This window comes from Pipra filicauda, unplaced genomic scaffold (assembly GCF_003945595.2).
Source record: "Pipra filicauda isolate LSUMZ 115617 unplaced genomic scaffold, ASM394559v2 scaffold151_size3305965_pilon, whole genome shotgun sequence".
Classification (NCBI taxonomy): domain Eukaryota; kingdom Metazoa; phylum Chordata; class Aves; order Passeriformes; family Pipridae; genus Pipra; species Pipra filicauda.
The window spans coordinates 2,193,036-2,215,308 of NW_024104007.1; the positions used below are offsets into that span (position 1 = coordinate 2,193,036).

At 43.3% G+C, this 22,273-nt stretch overlaps 1 protein-coding gene across 9 annotated transcripts; it reads left to right on the top strand.

The window, feature by feature from the left end:
• The first annotated feature begins 68 nt into the window (after positions 1-68).
• WDR89 (WD repeat domain 89) lies at positions 69-20,251 on the top strand. 9 transcript variants are annotated; one of them, XM_027716663.2, is made up of 3 exons: positions 69-225; positions 1,222-1,304; positions 16,140-20,251. In XM_027716663.2, exon 3 carries the CDS (start codon positions 16,171-16,173, stop codon positions 17,338-17,340), a length of 1,170 nt encoding a protein of 389 aa, XP_027572464.1. In that variant the 5' UTR covers positions 69-225; positions 1,222-1,304; positions 16,140-16,170; the 3' UTR covers positions 17,341-20,251. The 9 variants fall into 9 exon arrangements, with proteins under 9 accessions (XP_027572464.1, XP_027572472.1, XP_027572476.1 ...); XM_027716664.2 differs by lacking the exon at positions 69-225 and adding an exon at positions 950-1,125; XM_027716667.2 differs by lacking the exon at positions 69-225 and adding an exon at positions 975-1,011.
• Positions 20,252-22,273: the final 2,022 nt, after the last annotated feature.

Here is a 22,273-nt window from a genome sequence, read left to right on the forward strand (position 1 = left end):
AATACTGTTTGGAACTTTAATTGGAAAAATAAGGGTCTGGGGAAAATGTAACAGCAAGCTGAAAAAAAAAGGAAACCTAATTAACCTTCCCTTGTCTGGACCCCTCAAAGGAAATAATCCCTCTGTGTTCCTGCTTTCCTGGAGGATGCAGCTCCATGTGACACCCCTGCACAGCCCTCGGACCTGCCTCTCCACAGGTACCACCGACAGCGTCAGCTCCTGCTAGTAAGTTGTAAAGGGAAATTCAGCCCCTAATCCTGCTGACCTCATCCGATCCCATGTGCTCTGGAGCAAACTCCCCGTTTCCTCGCTGGCCTTTGAGTGACTTAACCCCGCTCCGCCCAATGTGACATCGTTCTCTTTGCGAGGCTCGCTCGGTTCCATCGAACCAGGGGCAGGTCCAAGCGCAGGCAGGACTCCGGCCATGAGGCCATGAAAGTCCCTCCCTGCCTTGTCACCCCGGGCGGTGACACCCTCGGGCGGTGACACCCCCAGCTCTGACGCCCAGCGCCGTCACCGCCGGGCGCCGCAAATGGCGGCGGCTCCTCCACCCCCCGTGAGGCACGGCGGCCACGGGGCGGGGCTTCCCCGAGGGAGCCAATCAGCACGCGGCGAATGACGTTCAGACACGCCCCTCTTCCGCCTGCACCAATCCTCTTTCTGTGCGTCACCAGGAAGGGAAGATGGCGGCCGGAGCAGCCAATAGGGTGGCGGGGAGGGCCCGGGGGGCGGGGCTTGCAGGGCGCGCACGCGGCGGCGGCTGGAGCGGCTCTGGGGGAAGAGGGACAGGGACCCCCTGGAGAGACCGGGATAGGGATCCCGGTAAGGAACACTGGGGACACCGGGCCAGGGAACCCCTGGAGAGACCGGGATAGGGATCCCCCAGGTAAGGAACACTGGAGACACCGGGCCAGGGAACCCCTGGAGAGATCGGGATAGGGATCCCGGTAAGGAACACTGGGGACACCGGGACAGGGAACCCCTGGAGAGACCGGGATAGGGATCCCCCAGGTAAGGAACACTGGGGACACCGGGAAAAGGACCCCGCGTAAGGATCATTGAGGGGGCTGGACGAGGATCCCGAGACAAGGATCCCCTGATGGGCTGCTGTGACAAGGACCCTGGGTAAGGAACACTGGGGACACCGGGATAAGGACATCGTGTTTGGGCATCTCTGGGTGAGCTGCCAGCCCTCAGCGCTGCCTTTTCCTTCCCCGTCAGGCTGAGCTGGAGCGTCTCTGGCTTTGCTGACAGGCGGTGCCGTGTCGCTGGTGAGATGTGAATCGGAACACTCGACTTGCTCCGTGAGTTTATCCCGTTACTCAGCGAAGCCTGGGAGCTTTGCTCCCAAAACAGGGGCACTCCGGGCAGGGGATGGAGGGCGGGCACTGGCTTGGTCACCCTTTCTTCCGCAGCTTTGATGCTGTGTCTGGAACAGAGTGGGCTGGGATTGATTTCTGGCGTGAGAACTGGGTCAGCGTATTGCTAAATTCACGGGCACAGCAGATGAGAGTGACAGGGCAATTAGCGGCTGTCAGGGTTAAAATTAGGACTGTATTGGCTAATAAGTCCGATGAGGAGCAGCTGAGGAAGCTGGGGAAGTTTAGCCTGGAGAAGAGGAGCCTCAGGGGGAACCTTATCGATCTCTACAACTCCCTGACAGGAGGGGGTAGCCAGGTGGGGGTCGGGCTCTTCTCCCAGGTAACAAGTGACAGGATGAGAGGAAATGGCCTCAAGTTGCACGAGGGGAGTTTTAGATCAGATATCAGGGAAAATTTGTTCACCTTAAGAGGGTGCTCAGGCATTGGAACAGGCTGCCCAGAGAGGTGGTGGAGTCACCATCCCTGGATGTGTTCAAAAACCATGTAGATGTGGTGGGCTTGGCAGTGCTGGCTTAATAGCTGGACTCGATGACCATAAAGGTCTTTTCCAACCTTAATGATTCCGTGATTCAATAAAATACATCTGTGAGGAAGTTATGCAGGTAAGTACCAGCTGACCTCACCTGGGTTTGGTGAAGGTGGGGATCTTTATTAATAAGAGTAACAACCTAAAACAAAAGAACTAACAGATCTGGAAACGCTTAGAAGAAGAAATTAAAGTTTTGATTTGAGTTTTTTGTTTGGTTGGGGTTTTTGTTTGGTTGTTTTATTCCCTTTGGAAAACAGCGAAAAGAAACTTTTGAATAAAAAAAGTAGTTAGAGAAACTACTGCCCTCTGCCAGTTTGAAGCCATTTCCCCTTGTGCTGTCACTCCCGTTCCTCCCCATGTTTTTTGAAGGCCTCCTCAGGCACTGGAAGGCCTCAATTAGGCCACTCTAAAGCCTTTTCCAGGCTGAACAATCCCAATTTTCCCAGCCTTTTTTTTGTTGTTGTTGTTGTTTTCCTTAAAATGGTTTTTCTTTCACTGCATCAGGCCTGAGGACAAGAGCCCTTTGCTGAGCAGCCCAAGGATCTGTTCTGTACCTGACTATGTGGGAGGCCCTGTGTAAAACCAGATGGTTGTTACGTGCTGGCAGCACTTCCTGGCTGGGTTCTGCAGCTTTGCTGTGCTTTTACTGGAACCATACAAATAATGGGCTTCCGACCTTTAAGGGGGATTGGGGGAAAGCAAAGCAGAGGGAGATCAGCTCTACCATGCTGACCAGCTGTGTTGATATCAAGTTGCCTGTGCAGACTTCTAAGACTTGGTTTTATTGGGTGAGTGAAAGACATTTTCTGTGTGGCTCAACTTCTCACCAGACATCACAAGTTGAGACTTGTGAATTGGAAACTTGGCAAGGCCAGGTTTTGGAAATGACTGTGCTTTGGGACTTGAAAGCAGTTTAGGTGCAGGATGGACAGTGGAGGACATAAGAAAGGCAGGAAAAGAGTGTGTTGCCTGTAGCCATGTGGGGTTAGGAAGTTCAGGTTCAAACATACCTTTGACCTCCTTCAGCCTGACCCACTACTCACTTCTCCCTCAGCTCTTCCCCTTCTTATGTTCCTGTACTGTCTCTTTTCCTTTAATCCAAGGGTTACATGAATTGTTACTGGTGCATTTTCTTCTCTTATTTCCTCTTGCATTTAATTTAGGGCTGGTTAGTTAAATATATGTGGAGGTAACTTGTGGACATGACTGACTAGGGAGTATTTATTGGCTTCCAAAGTAAATGGGAGGCAGAGGGACTGGGAAATAGTGTAGAGAAGATGGTTTCTTTGGGAGATAAAGCTTTAGACTGTGAGCAAAGGATGTCTGATGCCAAAACGTTGCCCTCAAATTAAATTGAAGTAGTTAGGATTAATTGGTTCTATGATGTATTTTTGCGTTAGCTGATATTTCGATGCAAGTTTTAACAAAATACTTCAGTGGGAACAAAGCAGGAGACGGAGAAGAAGAAGAAGAAATGGAAGAAGAAATTAAGCCAATCTATAGCTCTGAGAAAATCAGGCTGAAGTTGCAGGACAAATTCTGAGTAATTCCATTAGGCTGCTTCGAAGGTCCCAGCATAGAATGTGTTTTCTGTCCTGTTTCTTTGTCTTACAGGGTATTCGAGTCTTTTCAAAAATCAAAATATTTTGCAAGTAGTGTCAGGAAGCAAATATTGTGCAGCTGTTCATTTTAACAAGTTCATATTTTCCTATGAACTCTTTTCCATCTCCTATGTTTTTATTCTGTTTCTTATGTCAGGTGCTAAAGTTCTAATGGACTATTACATCATAAAGGCAGATCTCCTTTGCAACATAAACCATCTGTATTGCTGTTTATACCCTTTACAGACATAAATTTATCTCCCTTTTTCACATTAATCTGAAGGCACTTCTTGCAGATCGTCAGTATTATCAGGTTTTCATAACTAGTTTTTATCACACTTTTTGTATTGTTGAGAAATGTTTTGAGGTAACCTTAATGTTTAGTTTCAGACTAAATTTGCAGCAGATAGAGGAATGAAAGTGTTTTAAAATCTAAACCCTACAAAACCCTATTGTTTTGCTCCTTGAGACTTGTTTTAGATGATTGCACTGTGGCCTTATAAGGGCACTTGCTATTTTTTTTAATTCTCTAGTTTTCCAGCTAAATGAAAGCTTAATGAATGATCAAAACTAAAACTATTTTGTTTAATAAAGCAACTGAATTTTATCTGTGAAAAAACAAGTGCATTAAGATACTCATAGTTCTTATGCTTAGTTATTAAACTAACTTATTAAAACCCGAAATTAGCTTTAAAGTACGATTGTTTTTCTGTCTTGTTAATAACCTTTCTTGCTATTTCTTTCTTTTTTCTTCAGTGGAATTTTACTCTTTTTTTTGTGTGTTTTTAGCTGATAAGCAACTTCTGACTTGCACCTCTCTCTGCATCCAGCCATAACTACGGAAGTATTTCTTTTCCTCCCCCACCTATTATTTCAAGTCTTGTTAAAAATAAGATGCCAAAGTGCTGTACAATTGCTGAGCAGTGAAATTGGTGAAAAGACAACCAAGCATGTAGCTAAAATTGGCAAACTGCTTGCTAGAAGGAGTTATATGCTGGCAGTACCTGGAATAGGAAGCTTCATATATTGCTCACTCTTCCATAATTTGAGAATCTTTTCATAATAATAATTTGTGTATCTTTGTTGTCATGGGAATGACTGAGAAAGCTGGAATTAAGTGTCATTACTTCTTTGTGCAATCAGAAGGGACGAGGAGATAGTTGTGAAAGCAAAAATTCTTGTTTAGAAACAGGTCTTTTACTAGCAATCCTGACTTACTCAAGGTTTTATATGGTTTATGAAGGAGATTTTTGTGTCTGTTAGAATATCGAAGGAAGTACATGACTCAGTTTTGAAAGGGAGAAAAAACAGATTTAAGGAAAAATTTAGTTCTGGTGGTTTCTTGTCTTTGGTAACGATCACCATGTATGTGTATTGAATGTTCCTGCTTCGGGAATGTTTATAGCAGCCAGATATGAGATTGAGAAGGGGAAGGGGTTTTTAGTTGTTGGGTTTGGTTTGTTCACCCCTCCTCCTTGGGAAAATTTAGTGTCGAGTTTTTTGGACTCGTTTTTTTGGACTTGCTGGATGCTAAAAGAGCAAATACAAACACAAGTCATTTGTTCCCAGTAGGTGCAATGCATGGAAATATGAGTCTCATCTTGCATTATCGTGAAGTCTGAAAGATAAAAAGCTCTGACTTGAAGTCACAAAATGAGACTTCCAAAAAGAACGTGTGTATATTTTTAACCTCTGACAGATCGGAAAGAAAAGTTGTGGTGTAGTTGAATTTGGCTGGGTTTTTTCCTTCTTAATTTTTTGGTGCTAGACAGTTCTAAGCGAAGGCTGTGATTTTTTTGATTAATGGTCTGATTTGAGGAACTGAGGCTCTTAAAACGATGAGAAAAATATCAGTACCTTAATAACATGCTTTGCAGTACTCCAGGCTGCGTGTTTATCCTCTGCCTCGCACTCCAGATTGATTTTTGTTGTTGTTGTTGTTGTTGTTTCCTTGGATGCCGCTCTGTTAAGGAGACAATTAGCGGATCGTACCCGAGTAATCGTAGTGGAGCAATATAAAGATGTAATAAGGAAAGGGCTGTGATGTGAATCGCGACTGAGCCGCTCCGGGTGACGGTCACTGGCGACATCCAGTGGCCAAGGGCGGAATTCATGGCTGGGCTTCGCGAACGAGGATTTGGGAAGGGCTCTACCCACGTTTGTTGCAAGCGCGTTGGTGGCTAAAAAGGCCAATACGAGACAGGCACGTCCGGTTGCAAAAGGCACGGCAGAAAGACTCCTTGGATGGTATATAATGCAAGGCACGATTCTTTCTGCGTTGTCTTTTCTCCTCAAGGGTGATCCTGCGTGCGTTCTCAAAGGCATCAGCAGCGCTATAGATGGAGCCAAGTGCGGAATAACACCCGCGGAATAACCTCCTCTGTCCCCCCCCCGACTCCCGTGTCCCAAACTTCTCGGGATTTTCCGCCTCAGCAAGTAGATGTGGCCGTGTGGAAGGGCAGGCGCAAGCCCTTAGGCTGTTATCCCGACAACTCCGGGGTGATGGAGAGAGGAGGCTGCCTTAAGCTGGAAGTTGCCTTTCTCTCTGAGCATGTAGATGCCCTCTTACTGCGGTCTTAATTCTGCTTTTGCTGTGGAGTAAGCAAATGTTGTCTTGCTATTGTCTGCCCGGCAACTTGGTATCTTCCATGAAGAAATAATGAGCCAGCTTATCTCGGAGTTGCTTGTTTCTCAGTCTGCCTTCCTATTTTTGTGTTCCTTGCTGTGCAAGGACAGTAGTGGGTGCCAGGCTGACGGGGTTATAAAAGCAGATGAAGGCAGTTTAAAGGTTTTGCCCCCACTGTTCTAATTGGAAAGTATTTCGTAAGATAAACTGTATAATTTCTGCTCCATATTTTATTTATGGCCAGTTTATACTCTTAAACTCTCATGCCAGTATTGTTCTTGAGCAGCTCCCCTCCCTCCTCAGCCTTTATTCCTTTGATGTATTTGTAGATAGTAATCGTATCCCCTCTCGGTCTCTGTCTCTGCCAAGCTACACAAGGCAAAGCATCCAGCTACTTCTTGTAAAATAAACAGTCCATTACCTGGATCATCTAACCCTTCCTTCTCTGCCCTTGATTATGGCTTAGATAGCAAGAGATTGACCTCAGCAAAGAGCACTGCTGGGAGCCTGCTATGACCCTGTGAAATATGGGTTTACTAAAGCATTGAAAACAAACATGGTTTGAGAGCAGGGCTATTAAAATGCATAAAGCTCTCAACTTTGCTTTTTAGCCATGTCTTATGTTGGGGCAACAAGCTGCTGAAGATGTTGGAAAGGTGTTTGTGGATCTCAGAAAAATAAATTCCCCACACAGGTCTTAGGGGTTCATGGGTGCTAACAAAAACATACAGTTTTTGTTACGATTTGATGATTTGTCAGCAGGGATCGTGTTGCTGCATGCAGAAGATCTCTTGATCAGAAGGTCTGGAGTATCAATACCTGCACACTTCCTCCTTCTTTCCTTCCTTTTCACGATTCTATTTCTTAGGACTGAGTCCTAAAGCACTTTAAGAGTGAAAAAGCAGTTGAACTTCAGTGCAGTGTGGAAAACCACTGTGCACTTGGGTGTTACAAAAAGGGAAAGCTGATTTTTTTTTTTTGTCTGTTATGGCATTAGTGAGGCTGCTGTTGGAGTGCCGTGTATGGTTCAAGTGTAAGCACTGTCTAAAGGCTCTTGAAAACAAAGAGCTGAAGAGAATGTCTTGCATGGGTTCAATGTGCACATTCCTGATTCCTTAGCATCTTTTATGGAGACTCAAAAGTAAATTCTCTTGAACAGGATGGAGTCAACATAGCTCTGCAACCCTTTATTTCAGCCTCTTCCATCCTCCTGTTGTCACTTAAATGACATCTTTTCCTTTTGTCTGCTACGAAGCATTGAAAATTGAGCTTAGGGCATGATAAAGATTCATCAGAGCCTCCAGCTGTCAGACTGTGCACAAAGAGCATGTTTTGGAAACTGATAGTCTCTGAACTGTCATGGGCACACAGAGATCTCCAGTTTCTGTTGTTGCTTTGAAACTGGAGAGGGTCTGACAAATTACCTTGATATGGGGATGTTCTGGATTAGATAAATATAAAAAATGGATATTGTAGGGATATCACTGGCAAAGACACCTTAGTCATCTGCATGTTCTGGGGGAGCAAATGAGGGAAATGAGGAGAAGTTGTTTCCCCTGCTTAGGCTTGACAGATGTTTGTGCCTGTGCAGTACATCTGGAACTTCAGACAGTTGCTTGGGCAGTGATATTAGAGTAGTGTTCAAAATTGCCAAGCACACAAATGCTGTGTGTGTTGTATATATAACTGCACATGTAGGGGAATATCTTCTTACCTGTTCCCCAGCAACAGGTTTAGGGTAGGGTTTTTAAGAAAAGAGTCTTGAAAACATAATAGTCTTGTGATTTGAAGAATGAGCTCTGGTAATGAAGTGTACCTAAGCTAAATTACTGTTGTGAAAGAATTTCTAAAATATTCTGGTAAATACAACATTTTGTGCCATTGTAGGTATTTTGGCACCAGTGTGTGGGAGTAGGAGCTATTTTTCCAACTGTAATAAACTTACTTTATATCCTTTTATTATGGTTGCTGCTAAATTTAGGCTGAAATTTCCCAGGCTTCCTGTAGTGTAGAAACAAATTATTTGGAAGATTTTCAGCAAAATTTATTAATATTTGGGAAGAATCTTCTTACTCGTTTCCAGGTTTCTTTTGTATGAGGATGTTGGTAGCAAGTGGCAATGTCTAAATGAAGGAAATAAATGGTGTTGTTTCAGAGTCACTAAATTATTCATGCAGCTGCATAAGTAATTCTTTCCTTTCACCTTTCTCTGTAGGGTGGATTGTTGGGATTGCCCGTTCAGGTGATGGTTTTGTTCTGCTTAAAATGGCCCTGAAAATCATCGCTCTTGGAGTCCTTTCCTGTAATCCCAAATTTGAAAGGGCATCGGAGCACTTTTTAACTGTGGAATTTGCAGGTGCATTGCTCCTGCGATGACTTTTGCATTTTATCTTGCAGTGTAGATGTTCAGAACAAGGCTTTTCCTTTTGAAAGTCTGCTGCTGACTGTACTTACTAGTGTTTGTGTACACTAATGTTTGTTTGGGTTGGGCAAATACTGTCCTTGTTTCCCTGATTGAGAAAGTAAAGAGTGAATGTTGCACCTTGCTGGGAATATGCTCAGTGAGCTGTTCTGCCACGGTCAGGACCAGGAATTGCTTGTTGGCCGGGCTCTTGTTCAAATGCACTCAGATAAACAGCTTTATTTCTGTCTTCCTTATCTGTGAGATGACCATCTTGGTGCTCAGCTCTAGTGCCAAGTCAGAGAGTGAGCTGTTGGACCTTTTAACAAAAGAAAGTGCTGTTGTAACACGAGGAGGTGTGTGAGGAATAGTTCAGAGAAAGGCATGAACCTTCTCTGAGCTGCTCATGGCTGTCTTGTGGAAACGTGAATGGAGAAAAACTTAATACTACACACAGGAGAACATTGTGCCCTACGTGTCTGATTTCCAGCAGTTGTTGTCTGTGTGTTATTTGAGAGGCTGATTAGTTCTGTATCTTCTTTCCTAAGTTTGTGGTTACAAAAAGTCATGTCAGTATGATGCGTACGGTGGGAGGTGCTCGCGGGAGAAAGGAAATGACTGACTTTTCTGTGGTCGCTGTGGTCTGATGAGATAAGCACAAGTGCAGAAGGCTGAGACTTGGATTCTCTTCAAGTTTTGCAGCGGGTTGGCTGGAAGGCTGTGGTTCCACTGCAGGCAGACACCAGCACACAGAGGTGCTGTGTCCTGAGGCTGTGAGTGGTCTGGCATCTTCTGGAGTCGGGAGCGCTGGGTGTTTGTGTAGAACTGGGACAGTGAAATCTTCTGGAGCAGTTGGGGGCACACACCATCAACCTTCTGTTCCTTGTGGTGGAGGTGCTGACAGATATCCTGGATCCCCTCGTGGGAGGAGGTGGTTGTTGGAGACAAGGAGAGTGTCACAGCTGGTCGTGGTTGCCCTGGTAGATGTGTACTGTTCTTTTAGAGGGTGATCTGGATGCCTCACCCCACACGTTATTATTGTGCTGGAGTACAGGTCAGCTGAGCACTGTTTGTGCCTGGGAGGACAGGGGAGAAGGAGGAGAAAGGGGCACAAACCTCATATTTGACCCCCATCTCAGAGCCTGCTCAGTGCAAAAGCCAGGGCCCAGCACTAGGATAGTTTTCCTGTCCTGTAGAATCCATCCAAGGATGCAGCAGTTGTTGTTTACCTGTTCAGAGGCTGTGAGTGTGCAATTTAGGCACAGATCAGCTTTCACAGACCATTTATAAATACAGTATGCTTTACCCCAAAAAAAAAAAGATAATATATATAATTTAGAATATAAATATCCCAGTATCTCTTTCTGTAATTTACCCTTTGCCTGGGACTCTTTCGGATCTACCTGTATAAAATAGGATTGCTTCTGCTGCAGCTTCTGTCAGCTTGATCTGAGAATAGCCATGAGAGTAAAATAGAGCATCTCTTATCCTCTTATTACTCCTTTATTGGATGACCACCTTATCCACACCTGGACGCAGTAGCATCCTCTGCCTGGTGAGGTCACTATGAGGAAACCTCCCCCCTCCAAGGAAGTTCTCACTTGGGTCCAGCTGCTCGTGGCAGGGTGGGATTTCAGTGGCAGAGCTTCCTTTGTGACTCCTCTGTTAGCGGGTCTGTGTCACCAGCAAGGAACTGCATGAAAAGAGAAGACTGAAAAAGGAAGATTCTCAATATGTTTGAAATATTGTTTGACATAGCTTCTTAGAGTAAATAGAAATAATGTTTCCCATGCTCTATGTCAGGGAAAATTGTTCTAGAGAAGGTAGTTTAGCCATCTGAGCATCAGATTTTAGTAATTTTGCCTCAATTTTGAAGCCAAAATTAGTAATTTGACCATTTTTATAGTTTTGTGTAATGCTTTCAAGCTTATTTGAATTTTTTATTTGTACATTGGATTGCTCCACACTTAGATTTTTCTTCTGATGATTTGTCTTCTGGATCCTTTGCAGATTTTTGCCATTTCTTTGGTTGAAGGATTTATATTGATAAGCTCTCAGTTACTCAAGTTTGATTGTTATTTCATTGCAATTTGGCTCTGAAGGTATGCCTAAATTTTCTAAATCTGTCCTCTTTTCACCATATTTTCCATGGTTGGATGCAGAATCAGGATAGATCTTTCTAGTTGAAATAGAGAATCTTACACACAAAAACATATTGAATGTGTGTTTTTTATTATTTATGCATTTAAAACCGTGCTTGGTCAAATCCAAAAGTTGTTTTTGAGATCTCTCTATGGATGTCCAGTATAATATTCAAAAAGAGGTTTTGTTTCTGTATTGACGTGAATGCCTGTTTATGCCCCCAAAAGATGAGTTCACAAAAGTTGTAGTTTCCTTTTTTAATTTTTTTTTTTTTTTTTTTTTAGATTATTGAACCCCAAAGCACTGGGCACCTGGGCCTTTTTCCCTTTGTTCTCTCCTACCTCTGACTCTTATTTTTTCTGTCCAACCAATACTGTTGTTTTAGGCCATTTCCTTGGTTCTGTCTCCCACCTACAGCTCCTCTCTCCTGTTGCTGAACAGGATTGTACCCCCAAGGTCATTACTGGTGGGAGGGTAGGAATTGATTTCATGGAAGGCAAGTAGCTTGGCAGACCTAATTTTTTTGATCTTCCCATAGACTTTGTTGCTGCAGTGTTTTATCTCTTTCCTCCTTTCTGTTCTCCTGATATAATTTTCTCTGTGCTGCAAATGAAGGATTACATGGAGTTTCTTTCTTGCTGTGCTTTACATTTGGAAATGAGATGTAGCTGATTTGAGAGGATGAAATAATTCTCTTGGCAGTTACATCTTGTCTCTGCACTTTAGCGTAGCCTCTCGTGCATCTTATTCCCTTCCTGCCTGATGACTAAATGCTCTTCTCTCCGCCTTAACAACGGCTTTGTGGGAATGTTGGAAAAACACCTTATCTCTCTGCTTTGGTAAAACAACACAACCAGCTCTGGGAGTGTGTATCCTGGAGAAATGAAGCATTCCCGAGGGGTGCTCTGTGTCTCCCCTCAGTGCTTAGGTCGTTTGCTGATCCGTCTTGTGCTGGGAAGTGGTGCCAGTGAGGAGAGGTCTCCGCAGGCTCCTGCATTAGTGGAGAGCGGAGCACTAATGTGTTCTCCTCGGCCAACCCCGCCTTGGCAGCTCTGCTCTGAAATGCAAACCACATGTCATGTTTGCGTGCACGAGCTGCTTCCCACTGCCCAGAGCTCCGGGTCTCTGTTCTTAGTCTCTGTGCTCGAACATGTAATAATTGTGAAAATAAAGGGAGGGTCCGTTTGTATCGTTTGTAGTAGGAAAGAACAGTGCAAGATTTCATCTGCTGCTGTTTGGATCCTTTGCTATTTTTGGTATTTGACCTCTTCGGAGAGGATTGCCAAAACTACAGGTTGTTTTCATTTTTATTACGTGTTTCTGCCCTCCTACTCGTAAGTTACTCTTACGTTGCTGATTAAATCTTTGAGAAACTGCTGTTTCTCCACATTTTCCGTTGTATTTTTCAAAGGTAAATTTATATTTCTGTATGTTTTTGAGCTAACATTCCCTTTTGGAGAGGAGAACTGTGCAATTTGGCAGCATCTTCTGTACACCACTAAAAGGAGAAGGAAAATAACTTCTGAGTTCCTGGTTTATCTTTTGAAAAACTTTCTGGATTAGAAGAAGACTCAAGCTTGTTGGCTTGAACTGAGGCTGCACAAACAGCACAGCAGTATGTGCTGGGACAATGTTAAATGTTTAGTTTGTGCAGATAGGTGCTTGCTTTTCATTCCTCCATCATTGGAAAGGGCTGCTTTCAGCAAAACGGTTTGCTTCTAGTTTGGCTGTGTGGTTGTTTCCACACTCCACCAGCGAGAAACACATGACAAAGGCATCTGAAAATCCTGTCCTGCCTCTTTGGCATCACTTCCACTTTGTGCCTGCTGTTCTAAACATTGAGCTTATTTCTTTTTTAGAGGAGCCTTGTAGGATGCCCTGGAGGTCAAAATATTTTAGGTTATTTCAGACAACTATGTTTATTCTGAGTTCCCAAGATGTAATGAGTTTTGAGTGTCCTTCAAGAAGCTTTTCTGGGAGTTGTGATATCCAGGAGAATGTGCAGGGGTTGCAAATAACTGTGAAATTAATTCATAGAGCAGATCACATGAGGGTAGTACCAGAGGATAGATACAGTGACACAGAAGTTTCAGGGTTAATTTGTAAGATGTGGCTTTGTCTTGCTCAGGGAGTGCAGGTGTGGATGCAGCTGAAAGGTGCAGCTGTTCCATATGAGGAATGGTGATGACCAAAGATGGGTGATGACCTCTCTTCCAAACACAGGTGACTGGCCATAGCCAGACACCTTCAGCCACAGACTTGTGTGCCCTACAGAGTCTTTGTGCCAGAGTTTGTCACGTTAGCAGGAGCAGTTTTCCTCACAGGTCATCACAACTGGCTGTTGTGCTATATCCACAGTATGTCAGGTTTCAAAGACACTGACTTTGCCAAAGGATTCTTTGTGGCAGGAACAAAACAGATAACTCTGTTGTTGAACTTAAGGAGTGCTAAACTAAAAGTGCTTCAGTGCAGAGGACCATGTGCTTTGTAGGTGGCTGCAGTCCAATGCTTAGTTATCTTCTATTGTGTTTGGAAGACCATTGTTTCCTATTTGTCTCATAAATTTAACACAGATCCTATTCCTGCCATTTAAACATTCCCATCAAAATACAACAGTGACTTCCCCTTCTGAAAAGGAAGGGCTGGCAGCTACACCCTGAAGTTTGAGCATGAATTGTTTATATAACCTTCAATCACAATTTCATAATAGTCTGAAGACTTTCTTACTAGGGCAGACATTTTACCGAGTTTTTAGCAAAAACCTGGCTGTCATCAAATGCAATTTTAAGGCTTCTTAGTTGTTGCAGTGGAAATACAATTGAAAACTGAACCCTCCAGCTTCCTGATGATAGAAATTGCACTTCTGTCTGAAAACATGAACAGCTTTTTCTGGAATTTCAGAATAGCTGTGCTTATGTCAATTGGGGTAAAAGCTTAAGAGCTGTCTTGGGCTAATTTTGTATCTCAAAAAATATTATTAAATCTGAATGAACTTCTCGGTACTTCTAGAGTTCCCTCACCCTCCCCAGCAGTAAAAGCTCTGACATGAGTGTTGCAGAAACTGCTCATTGAATGATATTCTCTATCAAAGTCAGTAATATTTAAACAACTGCAGCTCGCTTTCCAAATGGATGACATTTGTCAGGAACATGTCTGTTTGAGTTTACTTGGCCTTTTGAGTAGAAAAAGCCTGAATATTTAGAGCTTAAAATTCAGGTCAGCTTGGAAAACTACATTTTTCTTACAAAAAGTTTACAGAGAGAACCTGATTTTCTTAGTCACCACAGCTCTACAGGAAAGCTGTTTTACAAAAACTCCTTTCTCTACCCTCAAGCATGTGTGTTTGAAACTGTATTTAAATTGAAGCTTCCATTGTAATTCTTCAGTAAATTGGATTAAGTAGAAGTTTTCCTTCTTAATGACATTAAAATGTTTTATTTCTAAAATTTATATTATTAATTTGCATGGGAGTTTAACACTTTTGTGTTTAAGCAGTGTAGCAAACGGCGTTTGAGAACAGTTGGCTTTGTGTAATAGTTCTAGTAAAATCTTATTTCATTTGAGGACATACCCAGGAAAGTAAGGAAGGAGCAAGCTCTGTGGGCAGGCTGTACACAGGGTAATGCCAGAAAACATGTTGAACTTCTTGTCTTCAGAGGGGAAAGGAGTTTCCACAGGATGTCTGCTTTTTGTGGCAAAAATGACTTGTAGATGTGCTCTGAAAGGTTGCTTTGATGTAGAAGATTAACCTGGGGACCTCATTGTCAGGATATTACCGAGGCAAATCGCTTAGTGAGATTATTTGTGACTTGGGAATTAAGTTTTTATGTGTGCCTACTTAAGCTGTTTCTTAAGAATTTGCTCCTCTGTCACGTGGTGTCATGAATATTTGTGAGTACCAAACTGGAGGAGGGAAAGCAAAGCCTGAGACTACAAACAACACCAAGGAGAAAAAAACCAACAAAACAGAATGCAGTTTCGTCATAGCAACTTTTCCTTTGTTTTTAGTCTCTCGTGGACAATTAAAATAATTACTACTAAAACAAGTAATGCATGGAAACTTGCACATTCCACCCCTAAAACTCCAGCCTGAAGAATTTGCAGAAAAATTGATGATAGGGCAGCTGGGAAGGCATGAGAATATTTTCTTGCGTTCTGGGTCTTCCTGATTTTTACACCATTTCTGTTTGGATTTTTTTTCAGAAGGGTCATTTCATGCCTGTAGTAACTGGAGTGTTGACCCCTGAGAACCTGCTGTGATTCCCTCAGTATTTGAGTTTTGATCTTTTTTTAAACACAGAAGAGTGGTCTAATTGAACCTGTGATTTTTACAGAAGTCACTCTTGGATGGCTGTGCTTAACATACTCCACCTACGTCTTCCTTTAAAAAATGGTTGTAGCTTGTGAAGTCACTAAAACCACGTATTGTTCGTGGTAGCAAATATCTCTTTAAAATTTAAATGCTTCAGTGCTTTTTCTGACTCTGACTTGATGGAAACCTTTACTGAAATTACAGAATTGAATTTTCCTTTGTGTTACAGAAAGGAGCACTTTTTTTTTTTTTTTAGGGCATATTTTAGAAGTGAATCAATGTGTGAGAGGATCAAGAGCATATTGTTTAATGTTGGCTTTGCTTGGTAAAGTTTGCACTTATGTGCATGGCTGAAATAGTTTGGGTTTCTAGGAGGGTTCAGTAGTGCTAGAGAAGAATTGCCTCTGAAGAGAAGATTTTTATCAGCTGCACTAAAAGCCAGTGTTATGTGGTTTTATAGGAGGCTCAGAAAACATTGAGGTTCTTGGGAGAATTGATGAAAGAGGCAAAGATAATTGCAGTGAATTCCACTGATGTCACGTAGCCTGTTTAGGTGGTCCCTGATATGCTGACAGGTGTTTCTGTGCGTCATTGGGCACCTAAATACTTGCAAAATTATCTCATCAGACCATTTCAGGCTGTAGTTCTGTGTAATTTTGGTCTTGTTCTCTGCCTCCCCTGTGCACGTCCCTCAGCACAGAAGTTCACTTAAGAACTCTCCTGCAGCTGTACTGATGCAGCTATTTGTGGGCTCTGCTTCCTAGAACAAAACTTATTCCTCTTCAGGTAGTGGTGATGACTTCATTTTGTTCCCAATTGTGGAGAACATCACGTTACTTTATAAAAATAATAAGGCAAATTTAGCTAAGTGACTCTCCTAGGATTCACAGGTAGGCTGTTTAATCTGTTAAGGGGATTATCTGGTGTAGTGCTTACAGACATGAGAGACTGAACTCCTTAACTCGGGGAGCCCTTTCCTGTTCTCTGGTCTGTGAATGAAGTTGTGGTGGGGAAGGACATGAGGGCAATTGAATTTTGGCTTCACTCATCACTTCTGCGCGAGACCCTTTTTCATAGGTACTTTTAAAGCTAATACTAATTCATAACTTTATAATTAAAACTCTCCTTGGATTTTATTTATTCCAGGTTTCTGGCAAGTTTGGGAACAGCCTTTGAGATGGCTGCAGTGGAGAAGGTCGAGGAGCAGCTCGCGAGCCTGCGCATAGCCAAGCGCTCTGCGCCGAGCGAGGAACCTGCTTACCTGCTGGACATCGACCTTTCCAGACCTGCTCAGTCTGAAAACAGTCGATTTGTGGCAGTTTCCTGTTCCAATAAGTCCATTAGGGTGTACAACAGAGAAACATTACACTTCCTGAGGGAGTACAGCAGCCATCCCGGGATACTCAGTGGGGTCAGATTTGCACGCGCGTGTGACAACACGGTGTTCTCAGCCTGCAGTGACGGTACAGTGAAGTGCTGGGATGTTCGTTCAGCCACTCAGAAACCTGTGCAGGTATTCAGTGGATACCCTTCCAACGTTTTCATCAGTTTTGATGTCAATTGCAGTGATCTCATCATTTGTGCTGGGACAGAAAAAGTTGAACAGGACACATTTCTGGTGTTTTGGGATGCAAGAGGCCTTACAGACTGTGCCAGCTCAGCTAAGGAACCCTTGGGAGTCTATTCTGAAAGTCACAATGACGACATCACTAAAATCTGTTTTCATCCTGTTGAACCCAATCTAGTAGTTTCCGGGTCAACTGATGGGTTGGTCAATGTGTTCGACATCAACAAGGATAACGAAGATGATGCTTTGATATCAACTTGCAATTCAGATTCATCAGTGAGTTTTATTGGCTGGTCTGGGAGAGATTATAAACAGGTCTACTGCCTGACACACGATGAGGGATTCTGCTGGTGGGACACGGCTCAGCTGGACACCGAGGAACCGATAACCCTGTTGCGTGTCCTGGATGTCAGAGACTCGGTCTGCGCTGAAAACCGGAGCCTGCATTACATGGTGGGGGGCTTGTACCACGAAAAGGCAGAGAAACTCTTCCTTATTGGGGGAACCTCCACAGGAAACATCCACCTGATCAGCTGTGGCACCGAGGGGCTGAGCCTGGTGGGGACCCTCGGCGGGGGCCACTCCGCCACCGTTCGCTCCTTCTGCTGGAACCTGGCGGATGAGTCTCTGCTGACGGGTGGAGAGGATGCTCAGCTGTTGCTATGGAAACCCAGAGCTGTGGAAAGGTCCCTCACAAAGAAGGCATCTCTGAAGATTGCTTCTTCCGTGCAGAAGAGAGTGAGAGTTCACAACAGCTCCCTCAAAAGCAGGAAAAAGTAAAATGCTGGAAGTGGGAATCTCTGCTCTGTCGAGTTCTGGTGTTTCATCTCTCAGGCAATGCTTGGCTGTGCTTTATTTGGAGGTATTCTGTGGAAAGAACTATGGTGCTTGAATTCCCCCTGGGAATGTATTTCAGTCATCAGAAGAATGTCTCTTATTTTTTTAAAGTTGCTAACGTTAATCAGAAAAGAGTAAACGTCTGCTCTTGAGTTCTCGAACAACAGATGTTAAATCATATTATGTAAAACTGTTTCTCTGGTTATTTGACGTCTCAGGCAATGTTTTAAATGTGTAATATAGGCCTGTGGCTTGCAAAGTTTGTTACCTTCCCAGTGAAATTCCCTGGCACACTTGAAAAGCTTTTGTATTTCATGCTGTATTTTGCTTTCTTTACAGAAAACATAATGAAATTGCTCAATTTAGTAAAAGATTTTATGTCACATCTTAATGCTTGAGGGAATTACTTATTGATGAAACAGAAAATAAGTAGTTTTGCACTGTCACATCACTGGTTTAGAATGAGCTCATAAAGAAGGAGTTGATAGAGCCGTATTTTTCGTAGCAGATATGAATGTATTCAACCAAAGAGGAGCACATGATTCCAAACAGCTAATTTGTATGTGTATGAGAACTGTTAAACTGGCATTATTTAGGGCATATTTCCTGCATGAAAATACCCAAGAATCTTGTAAGCAGCTTCATTCTGTCATGGTAAGTGCACCTGGAAGACTGGGGAGATCTTTGGTGGGTTAAAGACATTGACAGGTGTAATTATACCAGTGGTGCTTAAATCCCAAATCCTGACTTTTGAAATAAGCTGGTATCACATGGTAAGTGGGAATGTTGTCCTGGAGTTCAGAAATGGTTTCTGAAGTACAGAAGATACCTCTGGTGTATGGTTACAGCTGTGCTGAAGATGCCTTAATCATCTGTGGAAGTGAAGCCTTTTCAACCACAAGTATTGGGTTTCCACACAGTGTTTCACAAACTGTTAATGTCCTTTAGCCACAACTGTGAATCCATTGTTGTTTTGGCTTTGCCTGTTGGTGATAATTAAGATGAGTCACTTGTTTTTGTTACTGCTGGTTATTTAAAAGTGCAGCTTCAATTCAAAAATCACATTTCTCTAAAGCTTTTTTTTTTTCCTATTACTTTTGTACATTCAAGTTACCCCCAACATCCACATATTTTCAAATGCCTTTCAGATTAGTTTGTGCTATTTTGAGACAAGGTGGGCAGCAAGTCTCAGGACTGCAATGCACTTGGATCATGTGCCCTCTCCAGATTTACCCTTGACAGGTCACTGGCTGTTTCTGTGGAACACAAAGTTCTGTAACTGAGTGGACCAGAAGCTTCAGACCCCTCTGCTTCACTGTAATGCCCTCACGGGCCTGAATTGGTTCGGTACCAAGTTGGGGGTGGGGAACTAAAGGATGATTCTGAGACCTGTTTCATTGCAGGTACAATATACAAACTGCTTCTTAGATGTTTATCCACTCTTTCCCTGGTATCTTGACACAGTGGAGTCGAGTCATTGGATCTGTTTGATGCTTGATTTCTTGAAGGCAGTTTTGTGTTCCCATAGAGAAATGCACAGAGAGGGAGCTTGTGGTGGTCTCCACTTGCTTTCAAGTGTCTGTTGAGTGAAATTCTGTTGTGCTCTGCCAGCTGTCTCTGAACTAAAGCAGCAGAGATGGGAGTTCTGGTACCGAAGTTTGCAGTGTGCAGCCCTATCTGTTACCTTGTTTCTGAATTAGGTGGGTATCGATTTGTTCTGTACCAGTGACAGTTAAAGTCGTGATTTTCCCTGTGAAGCTGATTTCTCCCTTTTGCCTGCACAACGGAAATAGCAACAGAAGGGGTAAAACGTGTGTATGTATCTTAAAATTCTGCAAGAGCACAGCAGCTCTCACGAGACTCAGGCTTGTGTTGCCTCTGAAAATACTTGGTTTTGTTGTTTTTCTTCTGTGTTGACTCAATTTCAGGTTAATACCCATAAAATAAACATAGATGGAAACCACATGTGAACGAGTGATCAGCATGGCTTGGTTCTGTAAGCTGCAAACACTGTTTCATAAACCACAGAGCACTGGCAGAATCCATATGTGATCACATAAATAATAATAAGAGGCTTGACGTTAGGCAGGTTAACTTGTCTGTATTTAATCTCTTATTATTTTGATGTCTGTAAGTTGGCTTCAGCATTTTTAAGAAACTTAATATCATGGAATCAGAGAATGGTGCAGCACCTTGCACTTGGCCTTGTTGAATGCCACAAGATTCCCGTGGTCCCACTTCTGGAGCTTGCTCAGGTCTCTCTGAGTGGCATCCCGTCCTCCAGGAGTGTCAACTGCATCACTCAGCTTGGTGTCACCTGCAAACTCGCTGAGGGTGCACTTGATATCATTACTGAAGTTATTAACCATTACTGGTCCCATTACAGACTCCTGAGGGACCCCGCTGACCTCTGGACGTGGAGCTGCTGACCACTACCCTCTGGATGTGACAATCCAGCCAATTCCTGACCTGTTGAACAGTCCATCCATCAAATCCATATCTCTGCAATCCAGAGAAAGTTGATGTGGGGGACTGTGTCAAAGGCCTTGCAGGACTCCAGACCTGACCTTTATAAAACTTACGTAATTGAAACTATGTGCAAGTAGCATTCGGAAATCATCACTGTGTGAATTGTTTAACCCCAGGGGAAGCTTTAATTCCGGAAGCAGGATCAGATTTCTTTTCCAGTAAATGAGAAGCAAAAATCCAGACAGACTACTTAAATGCAGAAAACAGTGTCCATCTTTATTCCGAGTTGATAGTAAACCCGTTGTACAATATATCTGAGTAGCAGGAGATTATCCTGCTGTGAACACATGAAAATAAACTTGCATTTGGCACATTATTAAATTTACTCTTTGTTTCTGTTTCTTTTCTTTATAATTAAAATCCAGTACTTGCACACTCACAGTTGCTGCCGTTCAAGTAAATGATGTATCAGGATAACATTCCACAGTTTAGGAATTAATTTGAGTGGATGATTTTACCCACACCTTGGGGTTGCAGTGGAAATTATTTGACAAATCTAAAGGTGTGAATTCATTTCTAGGTGAAATTTGTTTAGCCAGTTAAAAGCTATTTTGTGGACAGATTGTATGTGGCACGTGTCCTATGTACTCAAACTGTGTATCTACATTAAAATATCCCTTAGCAAAGATGCTGATACACTAAAACATTTTAAAGGCATGAAGTACAAGCTGTATGCTCTGTTTGGAATGACAGCTTCGTCTTGGCTAGTGACCTGATCTGGATCTGTAGGTCAGGGTGTTGTTTGAAGCAATGAGTTTTGTCATGGGAAGTGCTGACTCAGCACCTGCACACTCCTGTAGCTGCATCTTGTGTTTTACAGACTTAACAGACTGGTTGGGGTTGGAAGGGACCTCTAGAGATCATCTGGGCCAACCCCCTGCTCGAGCAGGGTTTGAATATCTCCAGGGAAGGAGATTCCACAGCCTCTCTGGGCAGTGTGTTCCAGTGCTTTGCCACTCTCACAGTAAAGAAGTTTTTCCTCATGTTCAGATGGAACTTCCTGTGCATTAGTTTCTGCCTGTTGCCTCTTGTCCTGTTGCTGAAAAGAGCTTCTTGACACGTATCCTTAAATATCTGTGTTTTGGGGTGAGCCACCCTTCTGTCAGGAGCCCAGCCATGGGGGTTGGGTATGGACACAGTTAATTGCAGTGTCAGTTAATCAGCAAAGCTTTTGTACTCCTGGAAGAACTGACACTTTTGCCCACCTCCTAAAGCTCATCTGCATTTATCATGGTTAATTTGGAATTACTTCTCTCCACCCTTTCAAAATGGTCTTCTGTTATTTGGTTTCTTGGTCTTTTTTGGGTGGGGGGGGAATAGTAGTGAGTTGTGTCATGGTACCTGCTTTTCTCAAGGGGGATGAGTCCTTTCCCTTTTGTCTGGGAGCTCTCTTGTCCTGTCCATGGGCTGCTGGACTCTGCAGTTCTTATCACACCGAATGGAGGGTGGAAACCAGAGAGAGAGAAGAAAAAAGGGAGGTTGGTTCCTGCTGACCCTCTGACAGGGCATCTGTCCAGGGAAGCTCCTCAACGAGGAGCTGGACCCTCTACCTTTTGAAATATATGTAAGGGCTTATTCTTGAGCTTGTTGTAAGCAGGACAGGACCTCAAATAAATTATGCAAGACATAAACACCCTTCAAGCATAAAAGCCAGTTCCTGTTTGTCTGTGAGATGAACAATTTGGCAGTGAAGCGTGTAAGAGGCAGAAGGTGTTCGCTTGCGGAGGCCGGCTGTTCTTAACTTCTGTGAGCAGTGAGGAGAGTCACTGGTTGAGCCAGTGCTGCTCCCTCTGCCCTGCAGGAACTGATGGATTTGGGGATTCCAAGTGCCATGAAAAAAAGGAAGGCAGGAGTGAGTGTGGAGATGACAGCTAAAGGTAGCAATTCAGTCTGTGAATTGCCGCTGTTACGTGTTCATACACCACTCTCTTCCTTGGTTCCTTATCAGAGTTATTTGCAGATAACTTAACCAATTCTGAGGATCTCTGATAACTTCTTGGTTTCTGTTTCCTTTTTCTATGCCATTTTGTGACCTGGCACAGGCATTTTGGCTAATGGGAGTGGGGTTGCCTTCAGCTTGCTGTCAGGCTGTTCTGTCCGGCTGGGATTTCAACATGTGTGTTTCTTCCAGTCTTCCTCCTCATGCCTTTGGATACTTTGAAATCTGTATTTTGAAAGTTTTCTACTTTTCTGGAAATAGAATGTCAGAAAATACTATTCTATATACTCCTCCTGCAATCTTGGCACCAGTATCTTTATGGGAATAGATTACGTTTTTGATATCAATTTCAGTCCTATTCTCTCGTGCTCTGACTGAAGATTTGATAGTGCTCCAATCCCATAAAGG